Source organism: Thunnus maccoyii, chromosome 11 (genome assembly GCF_910596095.1).
Source record: "Thunnus maccoyii chromosome 11, fThuMac1.1, whole genome shotgun sequence".
In the NCBI taxonomy this organism is placed as follows: domain Eukaryota; kingdom Metazoa; phylum Chordata; class Actinopteri; order Scombriformes; family Scombridae; genus Thunnus; species Thunnus maccoyii.
In genome coordinates, this window is record NC_056543.1 from 14,830,594 (window position 1) to 14,857,124 (window position 26,531).

At 38.8% G+C, this 26,531-nt stretch overlaps 1 protein-coding gene across 3 annotated transcripts; it reads right to left on the reverse strand.

Moving 5' to 3' along the window:
• Positions 1–143: 143 nt before the first annotated feature.
• On the reverse strand, positions 144–25,095 carry ikzf2 (IKAROS family zinc finger 2). 3 transcript variants are annotated; one of them, XM_042427150.1, is made up of 9 exons: positions 24,639–25,095; positions 23,306–23,389; positions 21,609–21,655; positions 15,782–15,883; positions 12,262–12,456; positions 10,596–10,763; positions 6,635–6,772; positions 5,847–5,960; positions 144–4,968 (listed from the first exon to the last, which is right to left on the reverse strand). In XM_042427150.1, the coding sequence occupies exons 3-9, from the start codon at positions 21,634–21,636 to the stop codon at positions 4,163–4,165; spliced, it is 1,551 nt and encodes a 516-aa protein (XP_042283084.1). In that variant the 5' UTR covers positions 21,637–21,655; positions 23,306–23,389; positions 24,639–25,095; the 3' UTR covers positions 144–4,162. The 3 variants fall into 3 exon arrangements, with proteins under 3 accessions (XP_042283084.1, XP_042283086.1, XP_042283085.1); XM_042427152.1 differs by having other exon boundaries at positions 23,757–25,095; XM_042427151.1 differs by having other exon boundaries at positions 23,587–25,095.
• Positions 25,096–26,531: the final 1,436 nt, after the last annotated feature.

Here is a 26,531-nt window from a genome sequence, read left to right on the forward strand (position 1 = left end):
TCACAATATTTAAGCATTGTATTTATTCGTCCCACAATGCAGTTATTTAATTACAAGTAAGATACATTTTGCATGTTTGAAGAAATTTTATTATGACAATATGTCTGACTTCCTGTTTCAAAATTCACAAAACAGACAAGGCAGTAAAATCATTTCTTTAATAGAGAGAAACCCATGCCTTAAAAATATACATTGCATTCTTCAAAGCAGTGCGTCTTCATTTAATGTCACTGATGTTGAAATCAGGGCTGAACAATCCTCCAACTTCCATCGACATATTCAGTGTTGGACTGTCATGAGAAATTACCAAACAACTTCAATTACTGTGCATTTGTTTGATAAGTTAATCACATATTTTAGGAAATAAAAATACACAACCATATGCAAATACCTGAGAGCCCTCGCATCAGAAAATTGTCAACAATATCAGAGATGACCAATCAGCACACACTTCTGGATCATTTCAATATTCAGTGCCAAAATATACACCTTTCATATATTATTTCTAAAAAATACAATACACCTGAACCCTGTCTTTTACATTTTTGTAAACATTTTTAAACTTAAAACTAAAACACACAAAATTTCACAAAACTATTTGCATTAACATTTCAGCAGAAAAATAGACATTTAGCACACTCATTTTTAAAAATTTACAAAAACATCCCCACATTCGGAAACAATAGCAATGATTTTGATTTTCAAGTAAACTCCTCACTCACATGGAGGGCTGACAGAAGACCTCTTTTTTTCTTTTTTTTCCTTTGTTTTTGTTCATATGGCTGCTTCAGTTAAAGAATTTGTGTACAAGTAAGGCTGTTGTTATTACAATATTACTCTAAGAAAAAAAAAAAGAAGAAAAAAATATGTGCCTCATATCTTACCAAATATATCATGTAGAACAAAACAAAAGAAAAAATGAGGAATTAATATTTCAATTGAACATCATGTCATGTTATTACCAATTCAGTTTAATTTACTTCTGGTCTGTTTATTTGTTATTCCTTCTGAAATGGATTAAGAAGAAAAATCAGGGTAACATTAACTTTGATCATAGTATTATTAAAAGGATATGCTTTTTTAGGAGGACCCCAGATAAGGCTTTTTTTTTTAGATAATAAATATATACAGGAACAATATAATAGAAGAATGTATAGAGTCAGTATCACTATCACAGCTCAAGGTGTAAACAAATTCCAGTGCCAATACTTTATAGACAGTAAGTTTTTATGCTAGCTGGGTACCAGTTGCGCATAAGAGAAGCAACATGTAAACAGAGAAAAAAGCTGCCTTTTGATCACAAAAAGACATTAAATGTAGATGATCACTGAGTTTAACCCTAGAGAGTAATCAACTGTTCATGATAGAAAACTAACCAGTGTAAAACTAATAATACCAAACTTCTTGCATGTACTGATACAATAAAAGAACATGTTCATCAGGCAGCGTAGCAAATTTCCTGTGTGCATCTCCAAGATTGTTCTCTCAGACATAGGACTAACCTGTGTTGTATCAATGATTGTCTTCCCCTCTACTTTAATGTGATAATTAGAAAAAAAACAAACAAAAAAAAAACAATGCTCCCTTGTCAGGGCATGGACATAAAGTGCATGGCCAACTGTACAAAACACAGTCTTATCTGAGTCCTTTCACAGGGAGAGACGGTAACTATGAAAGAGCCGCAACTGGCCTTACAGATCTTAAAATCTGTTATCCTTCAACATACTGTAGATGACGGACAAGGGCGGCTTATCTCCAATTCACCATTTGCATTTTGCATGAGCTTTGAGCAGATTTACTGAGGTGACTTGGAATGCTACAGTTTTGGGAAGTGCCTTCAAAGTAGTACAGTGTGGTAACCGCACTCCTCTCACTTTTCCTCTTGCTCATGCTGTCTCGCTCTCAGTCTCCTCCGTAAAAGGTCATGTATGAATGTGGTGACATAATGGCAAAGCAAAGAGGAAGATTCAGAGAGAGAGAAAGAGTGAAACACATTAGTGTGTGTGCTTGTGAGTAAGATGGTGTTGGTGAGGAGGAGAGAAGCAGCCTGGTTCAAACAAGGTTAATAATACCACGGTAGGAAACCAAAATGACGAAAGCCCACCATATACGTCAAGAATTTTCTCAATCCCCTCAATTCCTATAATGCAGTAAATTGTAGAAGATCAGCTTCAAATAAAGCTGCGTTAGGCACAATTTTAAGGACAAAGTACCTCAAAAAGAGCTAGGCTTTTTGTGCAGAGTCTGATGTGTCCCTGTATTTTTCATGACGTACAAATAGAAAATGGCATTGAAACTGGACATGTAAGCATGTATTTAGTGTGCTAGAAAACAGCACGAATAATGTGGACCCCACCTGACCCCACACCCAAGAACTGAAGAAGCAGCACAACACATACACACACCCATCCAAGCTAAATCACAAAGTGTATTACATCAAAAAGAAGGGCCTAAAGCATAGAGTGGGCTACAACAGAGAAGACCATCCCATGCTGTATCATTACCCTGCTTTGCCATTATCCCTGTGGTATCCATTGCTATAAAGAATCAAACTCCAATAGTTAAATGATTAAAAGCAAAATTTAAACCACCCTTTTCCCATTTTAGGCTGTCGATGTGCAAGTCCGCCTGGAACTGTTTCAAACAAAGTACAATGCTCCAAGTTATACTGTGTGTTCACACTGCAAGCAACACAACCCATGAGTCACCAAGATTGATTAATGTTCTATAAGAGCAACCAGGTTAAGAAACATATGGCCAGTTATTTATGTGGAGAATGCACTAGCTGGGCAGCTTAGAAAAAAAAAAAAAAAGATGAGAAAAAGATGGCTGTGGCAAAACTTTATGGTCACAGGGCTGACAAGAACCACTGTGCACTTCCTTGTTTCATGATCAGTAGTTCCATCTCATAAAAGCAAACTGGATGGAGGCTGGTAACTTTGGAGAGAGTCACGATACAAGCAACAAATGTAGTTGCATGATATATGAATAAAAAATAAAAATAAGATTAGATTTACAAATGTACTCTATATGATCACTTTAAATGTAAATTTTATAATTTCATTACATTAACTATTTTATATTTCCAACTTGGTGTTAAGAACTTTTGCATTTGAAATTATTCTTTGCGCTCATGAATGTAATATATTAATGTATGTGTTAATTTATTTACAACTTTATTTTATTTTTAATTATTAAACTCTAGTGAGCAAATCAATCTAAGTATGCTAATTCATAAAAAAATATACAGTTATATGAGGCAGAACAAAATTCTGAAGATGATGGCATGATGGTTCAGATTTCTACAGCCACAGATAGGTTCAATCAGAGACAACCATACCACACCACTGACAGTCAAGTCCAAATGGACACCAAGTTGCTAGAAGTTTGAACACACAGTACCAGATGACCATCATGTGCCCTGGCAAACAACACCAACTGTACGGATTTTGTGCAGCATGCCACAGAAAGTGGTCCTGTTCAATGCCATGATTCTCTGTGAGGTCTGTTTTTAGCAAGAATTTAAAATGGTTTTAAAACATTTACTATGTTAGACATAGATGATCAAACTTTTTTGAATACATAAATTCCATAGCAGCACATCCTGCTATTATGTCTATGAAAGAATTTTCTGAATTTGAGACTACCTGAAATACTTTGGCTCTGTCATCTTTGTTAGTCATGACATTCTTTCTGGTTAAACAGTTTATCCAGTGCATTAAGCCCACAAGGTTGGAACATGTTCTAATATTTTTTATGCATTCTTTACTACTTGAGGGTGAAAACATTATTTCACTATAAAAGCATGATGAAGGGACAGCCACAAAAGGAGACATTTCCAAACAAGACTAAAATGAAAAACGAGTCAAAGTCATCTAACAGCTGCACTGTTATACAATTCATGAACAATTTCTGAAAAAAAATGTACCTTTCTTCCTCTACAATAAATCGTAATTAAATATGTATAAAATGTGTCTTTGGCCCGTACCTTCATATGATTGTTCAACTGTTCAGGTTCACACTAAGTAGCTTAAAAAGAAGTCTATGATTGTGCTACACTTGTCTACAATGCCATTCAACTGTGGAGTCTCAGAGGTCTGGGGATAGGGACGGATATCAGGCTATTGCTCCTTTCCCTTCTTTGTCTTTCTTACCCATCCTCTTACTGGAAGGTGTGTTCACCACGGACTATGTGAGAGGAGAACTCATAGCGGTCTTTGCTGCGGTGACCACAGATGTTGCATTCCAGTGGATCTCTGTAACCATGGCAACCCATGTGGATGGTATACATGACATGGTCCAGGAAGAGTACCCGACAGTGCTCACACTGGAAGGCCCGCAACTCCTGGCCTTCACGTCCAAAGACCCGCACCCCTTCCTGACTTACAGGCCTCTCTGTGGCCACTCGCATTATCCCAGTCACCATTCCACTTCTGGGTGATGCTTCTCTCACCCGGTCACCTGAAAAGACCACTGCTGGACTTGCTTGCGACCTGAGGCCGGGAGGGGGGTTGCTACCATGGTAGCTTTGCCTCTCCTGAGGGCTGCTGCGAGCTGAATCGGCCGAGTCAACTCCACTGTGGTTGGGAGATTCCTCTTGCCCTGGCTGAGCCTGCCTGCCCTGCCTGGTCAAAGCAGTGGGGCCATTTGAGGTGGGATGGCTGGGGAAATCAGTGAGCAGTGGTAGCTGTGGTGGCAGCGTGTCACAGTTTCCTGGGCGGTCTGTTCGTTGGCCCAGGGGCAGGACATGATGGAACAGGGGGTTGACCATGGGCACCACCTCAGCCATAGAAATATGGGGCCCTGGATGGTGGAGCATGGGCCGAAGTGTGTCTGATCCAAGGTAAGTGATGGCATTGCTGATGGCCTGGTCCATCATGTGGGCCGGCATCAGTTCAGCCTTCTTCTCGTACTTGAGGCCCATCTCATATCCTAGGTCAGGGTAGCTGAGGCGTGGGATCTTGTCACCTGCATGAAATAGAGTAGCACTATGACTATGTAGATTTGGTTTATTTAACAATATTAGGCCAATTTCAAACCATATGACACCAAACATAATCAATTTAGATCCAATAGCACATGTGGAGGGAAACACTTTTAGCTTTTAGCTACTCACAGAGGGGACTAATAATATGCACAGGTAAAAGCGTAATTTGACTTCACAAAATGTCCTCTATAACCAGCCAAACGTGGACTTGTTTTTTTTTTTTTACATTTTGTATTTGATGTTCTGTGTGTACGAGTCTAATGGGGTGGAAAGCCCCATCCATCTACTACTGCACTGTTTAACCCCTCCAGAACAGGGATGCGGTGAACTGTTTTCTCTCGATAAGAGCAATGGCAAAGTTACAGGTGTACCTAACCACAGAGTGAAAAACATTTCCTTGCCTCTCAGTCATCCGCTTGCTCTAGCTCGCTCAAGCTCTATGTCTAATAGTGTGGCAAATAAAACCAATTTCAGAAAAAAAAAATGCTCAAAAGTAAGGCATGGGTATTGTGTGAACAATCTAATTTTGTATGATGCAACGCTGAAAAGGAAAGGAAAACTAAATTAGCACAAAAACAAACTGTTAATAAAAAAATATTCCATTTTATTAGCATAAAAGTGAAATCAGTAGCAAAGTGCTTTGCATGATGAGTATTTAATTAACTAACTACTATTATATGTTTTAAGACTACTTTTTGTTTTGCAAAAACAAAAACCTTTTGTTTTGCAAAACAAAAAGTTTTTGTTTTTGCAAAACAAAAAGTTCAAATCACTCCATTAAAGTCTGCTTGGACAAATAATACGTGTCTTGCATGCCAATAACAGAAAATAGTGCCTGACTATGTTGATATATACCCACCCACAAATTTCTGAGGTGTGGTGCTCTTCCTCTTGCCAACATTGCTGTGCAGTCTTTCAATAACAGGTGGCCGATCAAAGGTAGCCATGGGCCTTGACTCTTTAGGAACCTCACCTTGGAAGGTTGAGAAAGGAAGGGGGTTGGAGAAGGCAGGAGTACATTTAGGTGTTAAATCATGGGAGTTTGAGAAAGTGAACTAAAGTGAGATTGCTAGATTAACAGATCACTCTTCCTGGGATGTGAAAATTAAAAATGAAGACAGAATCACTTTTTCCCCCCAACTTTTCATTGTCATTTTAAAAAAAATCTTAACCACGACCCATCAACCATTCAACCACAACTCAACCCCCACAAATCTTCCCAGTCCTCTTATGATAGGACACTTTGTTTTTGTTAAAGAGTTGCATTTAAAGAACGGATGGATGATTTAATTCAATAATTTAAGAAGTTAAGTTAAATTTTAGATTAATTACAAAAAGTGTTTACAAATAAATTACTGAATGTATTTGTAAACACTATTTTACACACTTTTCCATTTTTATTCAAATGAATACAATGTAAGAAATGTACATTGAATAAATAATAAACAAAAAGCCAGAGAGACACTGCAGAAAGAAAAAAAAAAATTCACTTCTTTATACTGGACCAAACGTATATACACAGGGTACATTTTATATAGCAATTTTCTTCTGTAAACAAAATCCAACTTTGCTACTGCATTGTCTCCTCTCCATTACACAGTAGGCTGCCATCATTTTCATGGTTTCAGTTTCAGTAAAACTATTTACCTGTGTAAGGGCCAGTGTTGGCGGTTGGATCCAAGCCGATACTCTGCAGGTAACTATGGCAGCGTTCTTTGTGCTCCTCTAGGGAGGTCCGCTGTTTGTAGCTCCGCCCACAGTAGTTGCACTTGTGTGGTTTTCCAACTAAAAGCAAAGACATTCGAGGGACAGCATATTAATTTCATTCACTACTGACAAACAGACAAAGAGAGTGGGTAGTGTCCAATGAGATAATGCAACCTGCTGCAGCGTTCAGGCAGTGCGTAATAGTAAATGCTGTGAAGAGTCAGCAAACAAACCAGAAGCAACCCTCTGAGCTCATGGATGTTCCACTACTAGTGTGAGGATTCCACACTGTTGCCAGACAGAAAGACAAGTTGTGGGCGACAAAGATAGTTGCACCAAGAAGTCTGCGTTGCAAAACGCTTTGGTCTCTGAAAACATACAGCTAACTCCCACTTCTTTGGCAAAGCATGAGTGAATAGCAGAGTTGATAATGAATCCCATAGTGGTGGTAGGAAACAAACTCCAATGTTAAATGGCTATGGAGGTGGAGTATGATTCATTGAGGCGTTTCTATGTAATTCAATTCCTTCCAACCTAGCAAGTGGAAAGATGAAGACATATTCTTTACATCTATCTCGGTGAAGCCATAAACCCATCCATTCTTCCATCTATCCACCCCTCCTTCCGTTTGCTTTATCACTCAATGGATGGATCAATGCATTGGTGGATATTTGAATAAATAAATGCTTTAATAAGTGAACATATCAGTAAATCATGTTTTATCTTGATATGTATGTAACTAAAATTATTGGTCTTACACATTATTTCATTACACTTTCAGCAAAGACATTAAATTGTTTTTTGTAAGATGAACAGTGATTCTTGGATTTTAAAAAATACAGGACATCAAGGTGTAGGCCGATAGTTGTTTGGGTCCCTAGTGTCACTGCCTCTGTGCAATGGAACTACCTGAGTCATTTTCCATATTGAGGTAAGAGTTGAATTAGAAATGTGTAAAAACTTCATTGTGTTTAAAGTGAAAATCCTACGCATGCAGACACTGCTGAAGAAATAGGTCTGTGTCCTGTGCTAGAGTATTCTCAAAACTAATGTAATGACTCATAAAGGAACTCGGTGAGTGAACCGGAGGCCACATAAGCATACCAATGTGACCCAGACACCAATAATTTGCAACGAGATGTAGTAAGACATTCACTGGCATAATGGTGACAACAATTACTAGAAGAAGATGCAAAGATGAACCAGTGCTCTTGTCACTGCAAGAACAAAGAAACCAAACATATTTCAGTTTGAGGCACGGTGGCTGTTACACACATACATACACGCACACACAAATTTAGAGACAGACACGTGAACATACTGTAAAAAGTCTTTCTCCTGCAAAAATGGATGTTGGGTTTCTTCTCCTCTTTTTTTTTTTTTTTGTTTGTTTTTTCAATAAAAAATACTTAACATGTTCTACAAGAGGATGAGATATTCCTTTAGCTACTGATGTTACACTTTCTTCCCTGGTCTATTTTGTTGATGATTTGTGTAAGTGAAATGAAACCCACTTGTTACAGAATGACATGGCCAGTCATTGCCATTCTTACATCAGCAAGCACTTTTTCAGTGAATCATGTGGAATGGTAATAGGTTTTCTGCTTTATCTGTAATTCAGTACTCTTGTGGTCTATGAATGACATTGTATCGATATAACTCGAAACTCGGATTCATTATGATGTTTTTTTTTTTTTTTTTAGTATGAACAGATGTTGGTGAGTGACAAAGGGTTTCAATATTAATAAAGTGTGGGTAGGTGTACCCGCAGGGTCATTGCAGTAATATTCATTTTGGGTAGTGAAAGAGTAACTTCTAAATGAAACGTCATCATGGAAATATTTTTTCTTTTGCTCCTTTTCAGCCGTGAAACTAAAACAGTGCAGTAGGCAGTATTCAATCAAGTATCACTCCCTTGTTCTCAGTGGCTTACATCTACACACTCTCTCTCTCACACACAAAACTTCGTTATTTTTTCATATTTAGATAACCACCCACACATGACTTTGTGCAGATGTTGGATGGACCTTAAGAATCCACCTTTCTATTCTTATTAATGCAAATGGACCATACTGTGCACTCAGACTCACTTGAATGATTGCATTTGGCTAATAAACGGGAACTTGCACAAATTTACATCTTCTAGCTTACAAAATGTGAAATCCTTTGCCTCTCAAGCAATGCCTCCCCTGCATTATGATTTCACTGATTAACTATGCCTCAACGGAAAATGTCATGTTCCCAGTCTAACATTCAACCTGGCCTTAGGGATAGCTGTTTAATGCAACACACTTTTGTTCTGCTGCTCTTCCTCCATATTTCTTACTCTTGTCTTACATTTTTCAACGCCTGACTTCTCTTTCTATGCTTTATTTCTCTCTTTTGGCTACACCTGTTCTACCTGGCAGGGCACCAGGCCAGAGCTGCCAAGTTTGCAGCACCAACAGACTAGAGAGTAGTGAGTCCCTGTATGTAAAAAGAGAATCATGACAGCACAACTTGGCAACATCAAATTTCTCATATTCCTCACTAAATGACCAGAAGAAGGCAACTTACTAATCATGATTTTACATGACACAAGAGGAGGTGGTGGAGGTGACAAACATATTCAGCTGAACAACAGGAAGGAAGTGAAAATAGCAAAATGGTCATGGTTGATGATGGAAGATAGATGTGGAGAAACAGATAATAAGATATGCATAAAAGAAGCATCTGAATGGCAAATAGAACCTAATCCAGAAAAGAAAAGAAATCTGTGTTCATAAGTAGGCCAGGGCTATTGTGTGAAATATATAATATTGTCTAATGCAACACTGAGAAGGAAGGGAAAACTAACTCAAAGTGTTAAATAAAGCATATTTCATTTTTTAGCATAGAAGTGAAATCAGTAATTGCATGGTGAGAATGTAATTGAAGAAACAACTGAGATAGAGATTACAGGTATGCAAACAGACATTGTATGCAAACACATGGACACACACCCAAACACACAAATTACTACCTAAAAAGAGAACTGTGCATGAATAACCCCTGTGGCGGCATTACATGCAGAAATGACAGTATTGTCTGACCTTGATTTCAAAGGCGCAAAAGAGGGGAGAGCACATCCTCTTTGATAGAAAAAGTGGGTTACAGTTGAGAGACACAGCCAGCACTCCACATGTGTTTCTCAACAGACTGATAGTTTCCTCCTTAGCGAGTCAGCCAGCTAAGGAACAGTATGTCCTTGGTACCTAACCACAAAGCACTTTCAGAGCTGTCTATGTGATAAAAAAAACACCACAGCGTCTGTCCAACAACAATATAGTGTCACCAGTCAGCATGTATGGCTACTGTGGCTAATATAGCTCTGCTAGATCTTATATAAGCTGACACACAGTCGCACAACAATTCAGAGGAAAGAAATATCTCAGGAGAACATTCAAGAGGTACTTACAAAGCCTGTAGATTGTGTTTTGAAAGACTGGGGGGATAAATTATACTTATCACAAAGATTTGAGATTGGTTATGTTCAACTAGGTCTATACTTCCTGGTGTATGTGTATAGGAATATGGTTTGGCTTTTCTTAAGTATATTTTAGTTCAAGATCATTCATTTCTAAAGGAACTAAGTATTTTTCAAGGTTACTACATTAGGTCAGAGGTAAACTAAGGTTATTAAGTATAGCACAGGAGTGTGGGCATGTAACATAAGCATAATATTAGGAAAAAATATTTAGGCAAGGGTCTGTCTGAAATGTTTAACTATCTTTAAAAATAAATATAGTCAATCCTATTATTAAACACAGTATGGGTTGATTTTTTTTTCAGATCTCTGAAGCAATTCTGATGAAATAAATTAAGCCTCTTCTGGGTAAAAGAAGTGCATTCGTAAAAAGGGAAGAGAAGAGGGTGAGCTTACCAGCATGAGTGCGCAGATGACCAGTGAGGGCATCTCGCCGCCGACAGGCATAGTTGCAGAAGGGGCATTTGAAGGGTTTTTCGCCTGTGTGCAGCTTGATGTGTCGAAGCAGGTTTCCCTTCTGGGTGAACGAGACGCCACACTGGTTGCACTGGAACGGCCTGTCACCTGAAAGAGGCAGGCACAGGAAGTCACTACCACACTCATTGTGGATGATGTTTTTAGAAAGCATCAACAAGCCTGCAAACAGTTTTTGTCTTTAACTGAACTCATTTACCTTTTCTGATTTTTTTTTTTTTTTGTAACAGCTGACTTTGTTTCATCATGTGTACGAACCACTTTCCACTGATGGATGCTTTATAGTTTATAAATGAAATATCACACCTTTCAAATTCCTACTATATATACTATATGTCCTCATTTGACATATGATGCATAATAATGACAATCAAGACACAAACCATCTGTTAAATGCAATATCTCATTCGGATAATGAACCATTTTCTACATTTCCACAGTTGTTATAGTAAAAGGATCAAAATATAACTGTAACTGTAACAAGCAAGTACAATATTGGTGCACCATTGAAAAAACCTTATTGAAAAGGATGTATTTATTTGGGCACTATGAAACTGTGTTCTCAGCCATAATGTATCTTAGTTTGTGCATTCACACTGTTTTACGCTGACCCAAGCCCAACAGATTACATTTGTAACAGCTACGTATGGGCTGACGAGTGATGCTGTTGCATTGTGACATCTAAACCTGTTTCAAACACTAACTTTAAAGTACTTTGTTTCCGTTTCATCATTATTGACAGGTGGTTGTATTATGCAGACGGATCGCCCTATTGTAGACTTCCTAAAAAAACAGTGTAGAAGGGTAGAGTGGTTAAGATATTGCTGTCAGCATTTAGAAAATGATTTGGATTAAAGAAAACTAAAGTTAACTGCTATGTCTTGAACTGCAATCGAATAAAACAAAATACAATTCTAACAATTTAATTTAGCTCAATTTAAATGAACTGAATCAAAATACACTTAATTTAATTGAGCTAGCAACTTCTCCCCTTGAGAAGACATGTACATCAGGTGAAGAAGTTGGTATATTACAGATATGGCTATAGTATACTTTAAAAAAAAAATGGCTATACTGCATATACTATACTTCTGTATATTTTCCAAAATACATGCAACATTTTCTATAGTTATGAATTGGAGTATGAGTCTTTCTATCTAGTGTATGGTGGACTTTATATCATAGAGGATACTGCAGTTCAGTGCACACTTCTGATTTAACAAGAGAAATATGATCATAATACTGTGACAACCAAAGCAGTCATGCCGTCAGTTGGAACAGGTTATGGGGGATTCCAAGGATATTTTTTCCCTGATAATAATTCTAAGTCTAAGGTATTGTCTTCAAACAAAAAAGACAAAAAGAAAAAAACACAGAAAGCATTTCACACCCACTGTCGAGGATTTCTCACTCTACAGATGGGGAATCGTACACAATGCCCTGTTTTTAATGGTTGAAAAATAAATAAATCCTGTGTGGATTGTTAATTTCAAAATATATCCATGAAAACAATGTCACAATTATACCAGAAAGCTTCTTTAAGCATTACAAGCTTTTAATTGCACTTGGAAATATACTGATCCGTTACCATTAGGTTGTCGACTTTCTGCATCAGCTGCCATACTTTGCCCAGACAATCCATCCTGTGTGTTGCTTGGGCTGACAGTCATGGATTCCTCTAATGCTACTCCCTCCTCTTCCCCTGTTTGGCCTAGCCCTTCAAGTGCTGGGCTTTTGTTGTCAGCCTCCTCCCCTGTTTCTTCCTCTTGCTTAATCGTCAGTTCTGTAAAACAAAAGAAATAGGGACATCCTGAAATGCTAAGTTGTGTCTCATGCAGATGATGTAGAATTTAACTCCAACCCTAACTAGGCAAGTGCTAGGGTTAGGGTTAGAGGTATGAGTAGGCTCTAAGGAATTGAGCTGGACTGTAATGGTATGAGGATGGACTGAATTGAGGTAGAAAGGGAATGCACATGGGTTGACTTGAGTGGGTCAGCTGTGTGAAACAGTATTATACAGAGGCCTTTCTGCACCATCTGTTTCCAAGCCATTCGATCTGAGTCTACAGCCTCCCAGGTGTTCAGGTCGACACTCAAGGCCTTCAGGTCTCTCTTGTGGACGTCTTTGTAGCGCAGTTGGGGTCTGCCTGTGGAACATTTTCCCTGTACTAATTCTCTGTAGAAGAGATCCTTGGGGATCTGGCCATCATCCATTCACACCACATGATCGAGCCAGCACATGCATCTCTGTTTCAGCAGGGTGTACATGCTGGGGATTCCAGCTCTTTCCAGGATGGTGTTATTTGGCACTTTGTCCTGCCAAGTGATGTTCAGGATGCACTGGAGGCAGCGCATGTGGAAAACATTGAGCTTTCATTCCTGTCGGGCAGCACAGGGTCCAGGACTCACTGCCGTACAGGAGGGTGCTCATGACACAAGCTCTGTAGAACTGGATTTTGGTGTGCTCCGTCAGCCTGCTACTGGGTGCATCATAGTAACTTAGCAACTCAACACATAAGCAGCATTAGGATGGACTGACACATTGACAAGAAAGAGAGAGAGAAAGAAACTGGCTGGTCTGGTTCCTGGCTGTCCCTGGGGAGAAAGGGAGTGTCAGAGGCCCTGTAGTTTGTAACACCTGATTAGCAATGGAAGACCGGCTGGATGAGAAGGGTAAAAGATTATATAATTGCACATGTGTGTGTGTGTGCGTGCACGCGTGTGTGTGTGTTGGTGCGTGGGTGGTAGTGGCGGGAAACTATTCACCACCTGCAGTCTCTAGTGATCAGTCACCAGCAATTAGTAATACTTGCTTGCATGTACACTAAAATAAAATACAAAAGATCAAAAGATAGCACTTCTGCACATGCAACAGACACAGCTAGACTCAGCTGCATTCACCTCCAGTCTTGTCCCAAAATAATCACTTGGATTGTGCATATACAGTTCAGTCATCAAGACAACAAGAAATTGTGCTTTTTTGTCAAGTCCTTTGAGACAAACTTGTGATTTTGGGCCATATATTAAAACTTGACTTGACTTGGTCCCCTATAGTGGACTTGATTTTGTTCCTACTACAGTTGTGACAGGAATCGTCCTAGGTAATGAGCCAGTAAATTTGGGAGTGTCTTATACTGAGAATCAACTCCCTGTCCTGAAATGGCTTAAGATAGATGTGAAAGGGGCTTTAGATGTAGTGCGGAAACCGTCTGAACACTATCCAAGCAAAACTTACTGATCCTGATGATCCGGTTTTGGGATTTACAAGGGTAATAATCACAGTGTGAGCGTATGTGGTTGTTTTACTAAAGCTTCCCATTTGACTGCATCCATCAACTGTCCCCTCAGGCTTTGGAGCCCCATCCATTTAACTATAAAAGGTCAGTGAAAGCAATTTAAAAATTCAGACATTTTCTCCATTTAGACTACAGCAGGAAATTTCCACAAAGAACCTGAAATCTTTAAACTCATACTGTATGTTGCCAATGCCACCGTTTGTTCAAAAGAAACACTTATCCCAATACCCACATTGCGATCGAGCCTTGTCTTTGACAGCTGTATCCTGGCAACACGGAGCAGACCTGAACGTCCTTGCTATTCAGCTCCTTGCATCTTTACATCTGTCTCTTCCAGTGTGGCAGAGAATGCATAGAGTGGTCAGATGAGGATATACTTGAAATTGTTGCTAGAACAAAAGCAGCAATGAAGAGTCCTGTTCCATATAGAGTGCAGCAGAGTCTGCAGTTTTTTTATGTTTCCATTAATGCATAGAAAATTAGGAGTAAAGATCACAATTGATTGTAAGTTTGACTGAAAGCAACACATTATGAAGAAGACAGTCTGTCACTACTGTACCATCCCAACTGTCACGTAGCCCAAAGGCTGTAATTCCTACCTTTTAATACCACACAGAGCTCACAATACCAAGAAATTTGACAATGCTTCATGCGTATTTTCATCAGATGATATGATGCAGTTCTTCTTTTGTAACAAAACCTCAAATGCAAAATCATGTTAGGCAACTTCCAGCATGACAACAGCTCTTTTCAGTGAAGAGTATTTCCCTGTGAAGACCATTGCTCGGCTCACCTCCCTGTATCTCTAAACTTGTGGGAAACAAGCTTCTCTTTTTCTCACTAAGCTCCCTCATCTCTCTTAGTTTCCCCTTTTCTTGCTTTGCTGTTTCACAGTGACAATACTAGAGCTAGTCTGAGCAACACCTCTGGTAAGGTGCAATTTAGTGCAATACGTGTGATATGGTACAACAAAATGCTTTGTACAAAAGCTCCTACTATAGAAATAATTTACTCACTGTGGCAAGTGTTCGTCGTCAGTTATATTTATTACTAGTGGCTTTTTATTGTAAATTCTCAAATTCAATATTTGAGACAGGACTTTGTTTCTGTTTTTTTTTTCTGTATTGTAATTGGACTTCATTTATACAGCGGTTTATGCAAAGTGATTGTTTGCCTCTCATTCACCCATTCACACAGATGGCGGCAAGATACAAGGCACTGGCCTAATCATCAGCAGCAGCACCTCTTTTCTGATCCGCTCACATTTGCCATGTTAATTTTCTGGTTCTGTTGAAGATAACTTAACACATCCTCTGCCCGTTTCACCTAAAAAGCCTTTAGGGGAAATACACAAATCCATTTTCTTCACTGGTAGGCCTTTATTATGAATGTGTTGAGTAACTTAACGTTGAGAAAGAAAAGTACTGGTGGAATTCATTACGTGGCCAGTGTATTCAAGGTACTGCTTATTTTATTTTTCATCAATTTTTTTTTCAAGCCTTCATTTGTGAAAGACCTTGATTACCTCACCACCATTTATTTGAGAATTAACAGTGTGTTTATGTGTGTACATGAGCTTGTTCGTCAGACTCTGGTCAAATATCTTATGTAAAAATAATACAAGAGAAATCAAGGAGAAATCTGTCTTGTCAGAGGTGGATGGCACTAAATGGACATCATTTGATTGTTTCAGGTCAGTGCAGGCTCAACATATTGTCAAACTCTAATGTTGTTATCTGTCTCTGCATGTGCACATACTTTAGTTGTTCTTGGCAGACTGCACAAATGTGTATCTATCGATTGTGCACTCACCACTGGGGGAATTAGGACCCTGAGGAACAGTCTGTCCATTAGGTGTTGACATATCCACCAACATTCTCGACTTCTCCTTACCGGGAGAGCATTGGCCGTTACCTAGGAGACAAACAGAAACACGACAATCTTCATTGTGCTGTACAACACTGTAGTTGTTTAACAAGTAGTACTGTTATGTGAAAAAATGAAAGTTTTGTTGTGTTTGATGTTATAGTGTATATGCAATTTTAGGATTAAAGCTCATGAAATGTTTCAAAACCAGGTGAAGAGAGAAATAAATCGTGGAGAAGCAAGAAACAGTAGTTTCTGAAAAACCTAATGTTTTAGAGGATGAGATTCTTATAAACATGATACACTCCACACCTGACCTGGGAAAGATTTCTTCTTAATTTTTATGAAGATAAAAACATTGAAAGTGAGTAGAAGCAAATCTTATGGCTAGCTAAAAAACAAACACATCACATAATGTACAAAAGCTTTATGCACAGTATTTCCACAAATAAAGGAAATTCAATTAAATGATTCATTTTATCCCTCTCAGATCTCCCTCTAAACTTAATCTGAATGGAGGTAACACTACAAAACGCAGAAAGCTAACTCAACTGTCTTTATGCATCTATGGGATCCTAATGTCCAGCAAATGTGGATCAGATTGCATCCTCTCAGCAGTCTGCACAGAACCCAGGCTATGGATAGCCCCATGTCCACTCAGAGGGAGAGCAAACCAATCCCTTATCTCCTTACACCCCGGCCCCATCGGGGTCACTTGAACAATACAGTGGCAACAGGCAAACACCCCTGCTGACCCAGGTGTCAGATCCCTGAGGAACCACAGTGAGCCATCATTCACCATCAACACTATTAAAGGTTTTCTCAAGCACACTGACAATTGAGAAGAGCTAAAAAGAATTCATGGTAAAGTCCTCAGACTGCCTAATGCTTTTAAATTTGATGTAGCAATAGCTGTAGCAGAGGAGGTTTCAGTAAAAATCAAAGGGATATACGTACTTTATCTGAAACTGCTACAAGGAAGGCCCTGTTACAATTTGTCGGTGCTGAATATGTCTGCAATGATCCTTCATACATGAAAAAGAAATCTGTGTCAGATCTCCTTTTGCTGTGACAGCTCCTCTTAGTTTGACAACCTCTTCTGTGGTATTGTTCCATTGTAGTGGCGGCCCCACTGAGTGGGGCATACTGGGAGACGTTGTCCATGACACAATCCCTGGGCCTGAGCTCGGGTTGCACAGGTTAGGGTTGGAGGAAATCTCAGGTGACCAACGCTGGCTATCCCTTGGCAATGCTGTCCTGGAGACAGGAGTGGCCCAGATTTGTCATGAAGGATTTTCCATTACTGTAGCAGACGCTGACAGCTGCCTAGCAGCACCATGGCTAAGTTGGTTCAGGCATATACTAATGGTTTTGGGCTGTCTGTGTTCAAATAAAAAAACACACCCCCCAGGGGAAAGGCATTTTGAGTAATACACCAAATTGGGATAATTTAATGTACTAGCAAGTGGAAAGGAACAAATTTGTACGCATGATGAAAACAGAATGAGACATGTAGGTGTAACAATTGACTTTTGCATGACTTTATCACAGATGCCAAATTAATGCATTGCTTCTAAAGTACAGTCATGCTCTCGGGAATTTAACAAGGGTCAATGCAATTTATGGTCTTACAAGGGAGCACAAGCAATTAGAAATGGTATCTAGGGTCAGGAAAAGTATGCTATGACAATAAACCAATATTAAACCGAGGTCAAGCTCTATCTGCCTGCTTGTGATGGCAGAGATGAATGAAAACGATGCAAAGAAAAGCACATACGTCTCACTGTGTGAGGAACTGAATAAGATTATTTTCTTAAGTGACAAGGCACTCCGTTCCGGCTTGCTGGATACACACCGTATGGGATCTGGTTTTTCCTGTCAAACCCTCAGCCTTCCTTGAGACACAGATTCATAACACAGACACACACGCACACACACACAAAGACACACCACTGTCCCAGTAACAAACATACAAATAGAAAAATGATAGTATTAATTAGCCTACTTCTGAAAGCTATGACATACTGTACTGGAGGTACTACAGTAGCATCATGTTTAATTTGTGAATATATGAATACAGTTATATACATACACCTTATTAATTCCAGATGTATTTGAAGCAGCTGTTGTTGATTGCCAAGCCATAGAGTGCACTGGTGCATTCCATTTTAAGTAATATATAGTATGACCCAGAAAGGAGGGAAATCTGGTACAGTACGCAGATAACTACTCTTACATTATCTGCAGAGATGATCTAGAAATCAGTGAAATCAGCAGTCTATGGTAAACTGGAGCCACTGAGCAACTTTGCAATCTGCAAGTTGCATTACAGTAATACTGCAGCATCCACGGAGATGAAAGACCATTAGGTCATGCGGAAAATCATATTTGCTCTCACATACACATATCGTCATAATTTCACACATATAGACCACTATACTCCCTCACACTCCTAAACACACTTATATTGAAACATACTGTCTTACTCACATTACCGTTTCAGCAAAAAATCATGTTTACTTTACAGTATTAAAGGGAACTTATCATGCACATTTCCATGTCTATGTTTTTATTCTGGGGCTCTAGTGGAATATCTTTGCATGCTTTACAGTTCATAAAACTCCTTGTTTATCTTATACTGACCCTTTATGCAGCCCCTCAGTTCAGCCTCTGTCTGAAACAGGCCGTTTTAGCTCCTGTCTCTTTAAGGGCCCCCTGCCGATGATCCCTCTCTGTTCTGATGGGATCTAAATGATCAGATTTCACAATTGCACACCTACTTATGGACAGGTAGCCTTTATCAGGCTGAAACAAGTGACTTATATTTCTGTGCAGTTAAGGGAGTTTGGTGAATCCAACTTGGAGCACTTGTATGAGCAAACTGCACAGAAAAAATAGTTTCAGGAGTTTTAGGATAAGAATACAAAATTGCTCTTGCATGAGGCCCAATGCCCATGACAGTGTATGTTAAAAAGACAATAGTGCATGTGAGAGAATGGGATAATCTATTTCAATTCAATTCAATTTTATTTATATAGCGCCAAATCACAACAGAAGTTATCTCAGGGCACTTTTCATATAGAGCAGGTCTAGACCGTACTTTTTATGTGAGAAAAAGATTGCATATGTGATAAATTATGATAGTATATGTCAAGGGGTCAGGTTTGGCCGTGTGCCGCCATTTGCCTACCACTGGGGTATGTGATAGAGAACAGGAACATATGTGTGTGGAAAAAGTATACTTGTATGTGAGAGTATGATAAGAGAGAAGTTACTGTGACAATGACTGTGCATGTGGCTCAGAATAATAGTGTGAGATGATTGGAAGGTTGGTTGGTTTTAAGCCAGAGGGCAGCTTAAATTCTTGATTCCTGGTTATCTAACAGGCTTCTTGAAAATAAAGCCTGTTGACAGTGACACTGTTATCAACGTTTGGGCTACAAGGAGTATTTAAATCCAGCATTGGTGCATTTTACTGTAGGTCACCATGTTTTATTAGTACAAAAGCAAGATGGCTCTGTTTTTTCAGATATTTTACCTATCCTTATCCTTAGATTTAAGTTCTTTACAAGGCTGTAAGCAATTCAGGAATTGAAACCACAAATATTGTCAATCACATGCAATTTCATAAATTGTTAGGCTGTATGTCTCATATTACTATTCTGACTCATAGATAATATTATCCTCTCTTTTATATAGAAAATATTAGTATCTACTGTGTATGTGAGTGAGAATAGTAGTAGTAGTCTCTCACTCTACTATTCTAATTAAAATATATTATTCCCCCCCACTAAAACTACTTGTATTCTTTCTTATATATGTTTTCACATGCATGAATTTTCACCTTTCTTTATTCACACAAATTTGACTGCTGGATTTTTTGGCAGTCTTTGTTTATTTATCCCAAACAGTCAATGTAACAACTGTACATATGTTAGTATTATTAGGCAAATCCAAAACCATGGCGACAGTAATAAAAAAATATATCCACCAAGTGTTTTGGATAAAGTTTCACTGAATGTAAAAAGTAATCACTAATATGAACCTATGTGAGCTTTTACAATGCTTTTATCACAGAGCTACAACTCTGTAAATGAATAACAATTTGAATAGGAAATGAGTTGCAGTCAAGTTTTATGAACTGAAATAACATTTAGTTTTATCAGTCATCAGTTACAAGTTACTCTGTGTTGAGTCAATTGAACTCAGTTCCCTGTCAGTCTAAACTATAATAACTGGAGAAGAGAAGGAGCTGATTCACTGGACTGTAACTATCTGCAACTTGCCATCAGGGGAAATCGCTCTAATGGTACAAAATGTGGCCCAAATTACCACATCCGACCAAAACACATTGTATTTGTCCAATCAAATACAAATTTACCCAATTAGGCGGAAAACCATAGAATCTGACAAAATTGGTCACAGAACCTCAGATAAGTGCAAATTATTTGCTCATTTTGAGATATTTTCAGCTCTCACAGACGTGTCTTTGCCTAAATTTATCCAGTCACATCTTTGAACTGACTTTATATACACTTTTGCCACCTATAAAATTGAATTCATGTTCAGTCTGAACACTCTCACTCACACATACTTCTCTGTATATTCGCAGTCGCATATAATTCTCATTTACATGTATTCTTTTTGACACACACCACATATACTATCATTTTCTCTTGTACGATTGTGTGTGTATAAAAGTATAGTAGTGAGCGGAAACAGAGATTCCTGCTGCGTGAAGAACACTATCGCTTTGCATATAAGAGAATATAGTTTGTGACAAGCAGTGTATGCGGGAGTGTATGAATGACAGTGAGTACAATATTTCTGCATGCAAGAGAGGATAGTAGGATATACTGTACAGTAGTACAGTGGGTAGTAGTGTATGTGGGAGAGTACAGTTGTGTATGTGCAAGATTATGATGTTGTGTACCACAACAGGTATGATGTATGACCTAAATTTTCACTCATAGTCAGCAGTACTTTGTCAGTGTATTGATAATGCAGTAAAATACATGGGAGTAATGAGGATGTAAACTGTTGCATTCCACAAAGATTTTACTTTTCCACAATATTGTGCTAATGGAACAGACTATTATTTGTTCCACAACTATCATTTCAGAAGCGTCCCACAGACGGACAAGGAGAGGAAGAGCCTCCATTTCTTCTTCCACCACCAACCCTACCCCGCCTGCCAAGTGTTCCTACAAGCACAAACCCCCAATGGAGACCTGAAAGTCCCCACTGATGTCATCAACAACATGCTACCTGTTTTCAGACATGCATACCAAAGCAAAATGCAAGGGGGGCAGGGAAGATATTCAAGAGACCTGCCCAAAGGAAACCAGCAAAGGGCAATGGAGCACCACAAAGTGCATATCCAGTATCTGCTGCATTCAACAGGATGTTGCTAATGCATCGTTTTCTCTACCTTTGAGGGGTGAACAGGAAAAAGGCTGCACTAGGGGAAAATCCCTTGAAATGTTTACAGTGTTGTGATTGCAAAAATGTTATTTTTTGTATCAGTTTTGTATCACAAATGTGGATGCGATGTGAAAATAAAAATAAGCTAATAACGTCATAATCACCAATAACCTAATAACACACAGACAAAGTAGAGTCATCATTGTCGTTATCATGACTGCCATCATCAGTGCAACAAAACACAGACACACATTCGGATACACTGCATATACTCTGTCATTGGCCTAAAGTATGGGCAGTGAGTGTCAGCATGCATTGAATGTAATGAGTTAGCCATATGAGGACTTACTAGCACAGTAGCCTTCGGGAGCCTCCATTTCAAGAGCTATGGGAGTGCTGCACGGATCAAGAAAATAAATATTATTGCAACTTGTACATTTCTATAACACAAAGACTTTTTTGCATTTTCTCTCTATTCTTAATTTGTTTAACTGGATGAGCGTATTAAAAAAACTGTGCTGCCTGGGTTTTGTGTTACATAAAAAGCGTGCAACGATGATATGCAATGATATGCACCTTCAGAATGAACCTTTGTCGAGCATTCACACAAACAACATGAAAATATAATCTATTAATTGGTTTGAAATCATATTAATACCCACATTTACACCTTCAGACACGTGGATTTCAGTGTACAGAGGTGCATTACAACAGAGACACAAGTCTGAGCAGCTTTCTTTTTTGGAAGTAGTCATGTGTATTTAGAAAGCTACTCTATGAACTATTTTAAATGTGCAAACATCCGCGTTTTAGTGTCATGTTCTCTGTAAAATATGTTCTAGTCTAAATAGAAGTTAAATTATAGCCGGTTTGGTCTCTCTATTTGCTGCCTTTAACTTCCATGAAAGTACACAGTTGTGGTTTGCATATCATATATGAGACCCAAATTTGATTGAGACAGAAATATGTGATTGATTATTTAGGCCCTAGCGATTGATTACTTAAGCCATAGTCTTCCCATTCAAAACACCCAAAAGAAAATGATTTGAATGTACCTACTCACTACAGTGACAGAGTGATAGCTGTGATGCTTTAACACATTTTAAAGGGTGGAAATTGAATTATTTCAGTTCATTATGTTACTTTTTTTTTTACTTTTTGTTCAAACCTGGCATTAAACCAACCAAGAAAGCTAGTTCAGTCACAAAAATCACATTAACTTCAGGTGCAACACGAAGCGTTCAACTGTGCAGAGATACACTTTAACACAAGCTTCTTTCTAAAAACTACATATATTCTCTAAACATTTAAAGGCATTGGTAATGCAGGTTGTCTGCAAGCGCTTTGAAGTACTCATAAATTGTAAGGAAGTTGAAAGTTACTAGTTTATTCGGATTTTCATGAATTGCAAGCTGAAGTTTGAGTCCATCTTCATCTTTCAAGCCAATGTTGAGTCATTGTTGTGTAGACGGTTTGTTAAAGTCAAGACATACTGTATTAAGTGTGTTAATAATATTATATAGCATATATTATATATGACATTATTATATTATAATATTATGTAGCATTGCATCAGAAAGAATAATAAAAGACTTTTTCAGTATTTATACACTGACCCTGATCACACTACTAATTTGTATTGTGCCACATCACAATTGTCGGTGTCCTTAAACAACATGGGTTTAACTCTTTAATTTGGAGAAGCAGAAAAAATAATTCTAGTCTGTCATTACAGAAACTTTCCTTTTGATTGTGAAACATATTGCCCAACATCTTTTCTACAAGTAATTCATTGTGGTAATGTGACTCAGAGTCAGCTGCAATTTTCTTAATAGTCTAAGATCCTAAATGAGCCCCCCTCTACAGTTACATAGAGGAAACTTTGGCCAATTTACAGTCCCAACAAGTTGACAAACCATGTGTTTTAGATTCGAAATAACATGATAAGCCTCTTAACAGCTAAAATTAAAAGTGAAACATGAAAGCAAAACAAGAAAGTAACATGCAATAAGTAGACAAAAAGGTGAATTCATATAGGCTAATTACCTTCAAGTGTCTCCCCTGTGCAAAATGAGTTGGTAATTTCAGTCAAGGACGGAGGGAGGGGGTTGGTAAAATGTCTCCACCTCCCTTTAAAGAAACAAAAAAAGTCAAAATTACTTATGTCGTCCAGTGATGTCTCACCAACGTATGAAAGGGGGAAAAAAAGTCAAGTCAGCATGTTTCAATAACACTCCAGTGAAAATAATGTCAAAAACATCAGAAAATTAATTTGAGTAAGTTCAGAGAAGCAGAAAAAAAGTTAAGGAGGAGCGCATCTTTCCTACAGGTGACTGTCGCTGCGTTAAAGCCTTTTCTGCGCGCGTCCGGTCGAATTTTTCACTTTAGAAGCGACACCGACACCGTCCCGTCAAGCTCCACACGCACTCGACTCAAACTTGTGACATTTCTTTAGAAGTCTCAACTAGCAGCTGAGCCTTACACAATGCACACTTACAGTAGGAACATCGAGGGGGAAGACTCAACAAGTTGGTAAAGGAAAGAAAGAGAGGGATGGATCAAACTGGATCCACCGGTTCCTAAGGAATTAGCCATAGTGGCAGGGAGCAGCCGAGCTATTTTCAACTGGAAATCCGTGGGTAGGCAATGTTGAAAAGCTAACTGTGGAGACATGACTCAAGGTCGGACCTCACGGGTTTTACCTGCTGAGGCGGGCAATGGGAATAATATGATGTAGTGGCAAATTAAACGATGGGTAAAGTGCTGCACCACCCCACCTTCAAAATGCATTAAACAACAATATGATAAAAGCTATGAATTATCCAATCAGAGAATGTAGAAATTAAAATTATTGCCGCCCCCCTTTTCTTAATTTATAGGCCTACCACTTTTGATACTTCCTAGTATGTCTGCACCATGACTTTGCAACCGAATGAATATTTATGTCAGCAGCAAAACGGTGGGAGAATTCTGTGTTACAGACAGGTTAACCGGTGAGGACGGTGCATTCGGCAACAGTGCATCTCTGGATCAGCTAGCCTGTATAAAACGTGAAGCGCGTTTGTGGCAACGCGTTGTGCTTCTCGTGTTTGATGATTTTTTTGCTGGCTGTTGGTGCCTGCGTGGCTTAGCACTGACTGACAGCGGCAATTCAACAGGTTATCCGATCACCGCAGTCTACAGCAGAGCCCGTCTGCCTTTCCATTCATCACACAGACGCTCCTTGTCTGCCTTTGCTGCAGACATGCGCCTCTAGCAGCGTCTGTAGCCTATTGATAGTCGAATGATATTGAATTGCTATATTAAAACAGCAAAATGATGATTAGTTAATACAAACCGTCTCATGCACTTATGTTTCTCTCGCTCTCTTTTTATTTACCTTAAACACGTAGGAGTTTATATCCCATGAACTTGCACATTGATCCAGACTGAATGTCTCGGTTTGGAATAGACTTCATTCTAACCCGACATGCGCCATGCAGCGCGGACTCAAAGGTAGTTTGGTTCCGCAGCAGAAGCAGCAAAAGCAACAGTTGTTAAATCCACCACTGACTTCCTCCATCTCCTACAGCAGAGCAGAGCAGCAGACAACCCGCCCGAGTTGCTATTCTGGGAAGTTGGTCTGACACAGAGAAACGGATCACAGAGTGTGGACCCAGTCTGCCTCTCTGCTCGGCAATCGATTAGGTTACAGGGGCCTCTTATTTCTAAGGCTGCAGCCAAGTTATGTCCTTTGGCGACAGAAAACATCACTGTCATACTGTTAGAATATTTCTATAGACACAACAGTGTACTCAAGGACATAAAGTGACCACATGCGTTTTTTACATACCCTGCAGCTATGTATATATTTTAATAAAATTATCACAGTTATATTGCAGTAATTTGGCAAATGTGTGACATATTATTTAATTGCACATGTTATTATCTAGTCTTGTCTTGTCTTGTCAAGAATGTAAACTATTGCAATAGAAAGAGATTTAGTAAGAAATTTTTGAGGATCAATATCAATATTTGAGAGTTAAGAAACGTGATAACAATGTACTGCACCTGCCGATATTCACTTCTTAACATAAACACAACAAACGTTTTTGATAATTATCTCTTATTATTTTTATTAACTAATTTCAACCAAGATGTGTCCTGAGCAGGACATTGTATAGTTGAAAAATAAACTTGTCAGTGCTCTCTGGTGGATAATCTATGTAATGGCAACACTGTTTGAAAATTTCATTAAATTTACCGTATCTGTGGCATTTTCAATTCAATTAAATTTTATTTATATAAATTAAATTGTCAAATCACAACAGAAGTTACCTCAGAGCACTTTTCACATAGAGCAGGTCAAGACTGTACTCTTTAATTTTCAGAGACCCAACATTCCCTCATGAGCAAGCACTTGGCGACAACAGTAAGGAAAAACTCCCATTTAATAGGAAGAAACCTCAAGCAGAACCGGGCTCTAGGTGGGCGGCCATCTGCCTCGGCGCTTTGGGTTGAGAGAGAAAGAAAGAGGGGGAGAGAGAGACACAGAGAAGCACAATAACAACAATAACAATGTTATGATGATGATGATGATGATGATGATGATGATTATTATTATTATGATTATGAATAATCATAATAATAATAGAAGTATGACTGATAATAATAGCAGGCGTGGGTGTCAAGCAGGACCACGGGGGTTCCCGCAGCCACAGTCCATGGAAGCCCACGATCCATAACTAGGGGCTCCACGATCCTGATCCATAGGAACCTGTGAGACGAGAAAGCACATGAACTCCGGGGAAGAAGCCAAGTTAGTAACATGCATTTCTCTACTGAATTTTTTTGTTATTTATCTGCCAACAAACACACAATATATCTGTGATAAGAGAAAATTGGTAGATAATATTGGCCCCGCTGATGTATCAGTTGAACTCTGACAATAAAAAAAAAAGAAATGTTGCAGTATTGTGGTGGCTGCAACTCAAGCAAGCCAAGCAACTCGTGCCGCGTCTCAAGTTCTGACCCCGGCAGAAGATATTTTGAACGAAAGAGCCACTTTTTTGTGAGACAGGGGATTCCCCAAATGGTCCTTAGGTGGAAACATACTATGCAAATGCAGTGAAACATAAATGTGAGTGTTATTGTGTAGTCAAGCTGGTATGTTCAAGGCAAACGGAAATGGCCAACTGCTACCTCACTGAAAACATCAAGAGCACGCTAGATAAGGGTAATGTAGTGGGACCAGTGTTTTTAGACCTCAGAAAAACATTCAACACTGTTAACC

Excerpts from the sequence above, each read along its gene's own strand:
- ikzf2 (XM_042427150.1), bottom strand. The coding sequence starts at position 21,636 with ATGGAGGCTCCCGAAGGCTACTGTGCTA. Across the intron at positions 12,457-15,781 it reads GGGTCCTAATTCCCCCAGTG|AACTGACGATTAAGCAAGAG; the intron begins GTGAGTGCACAA and ends TTTGTTTTACAG. Across the intron at positions 10,764-12,261 it reads AGAAAGTCGACAACCTAATG|GTGACAGGCCGTTCCAGTGC; the intron begins GTAACGGATCAG and ends TGCCTCTTTCAG.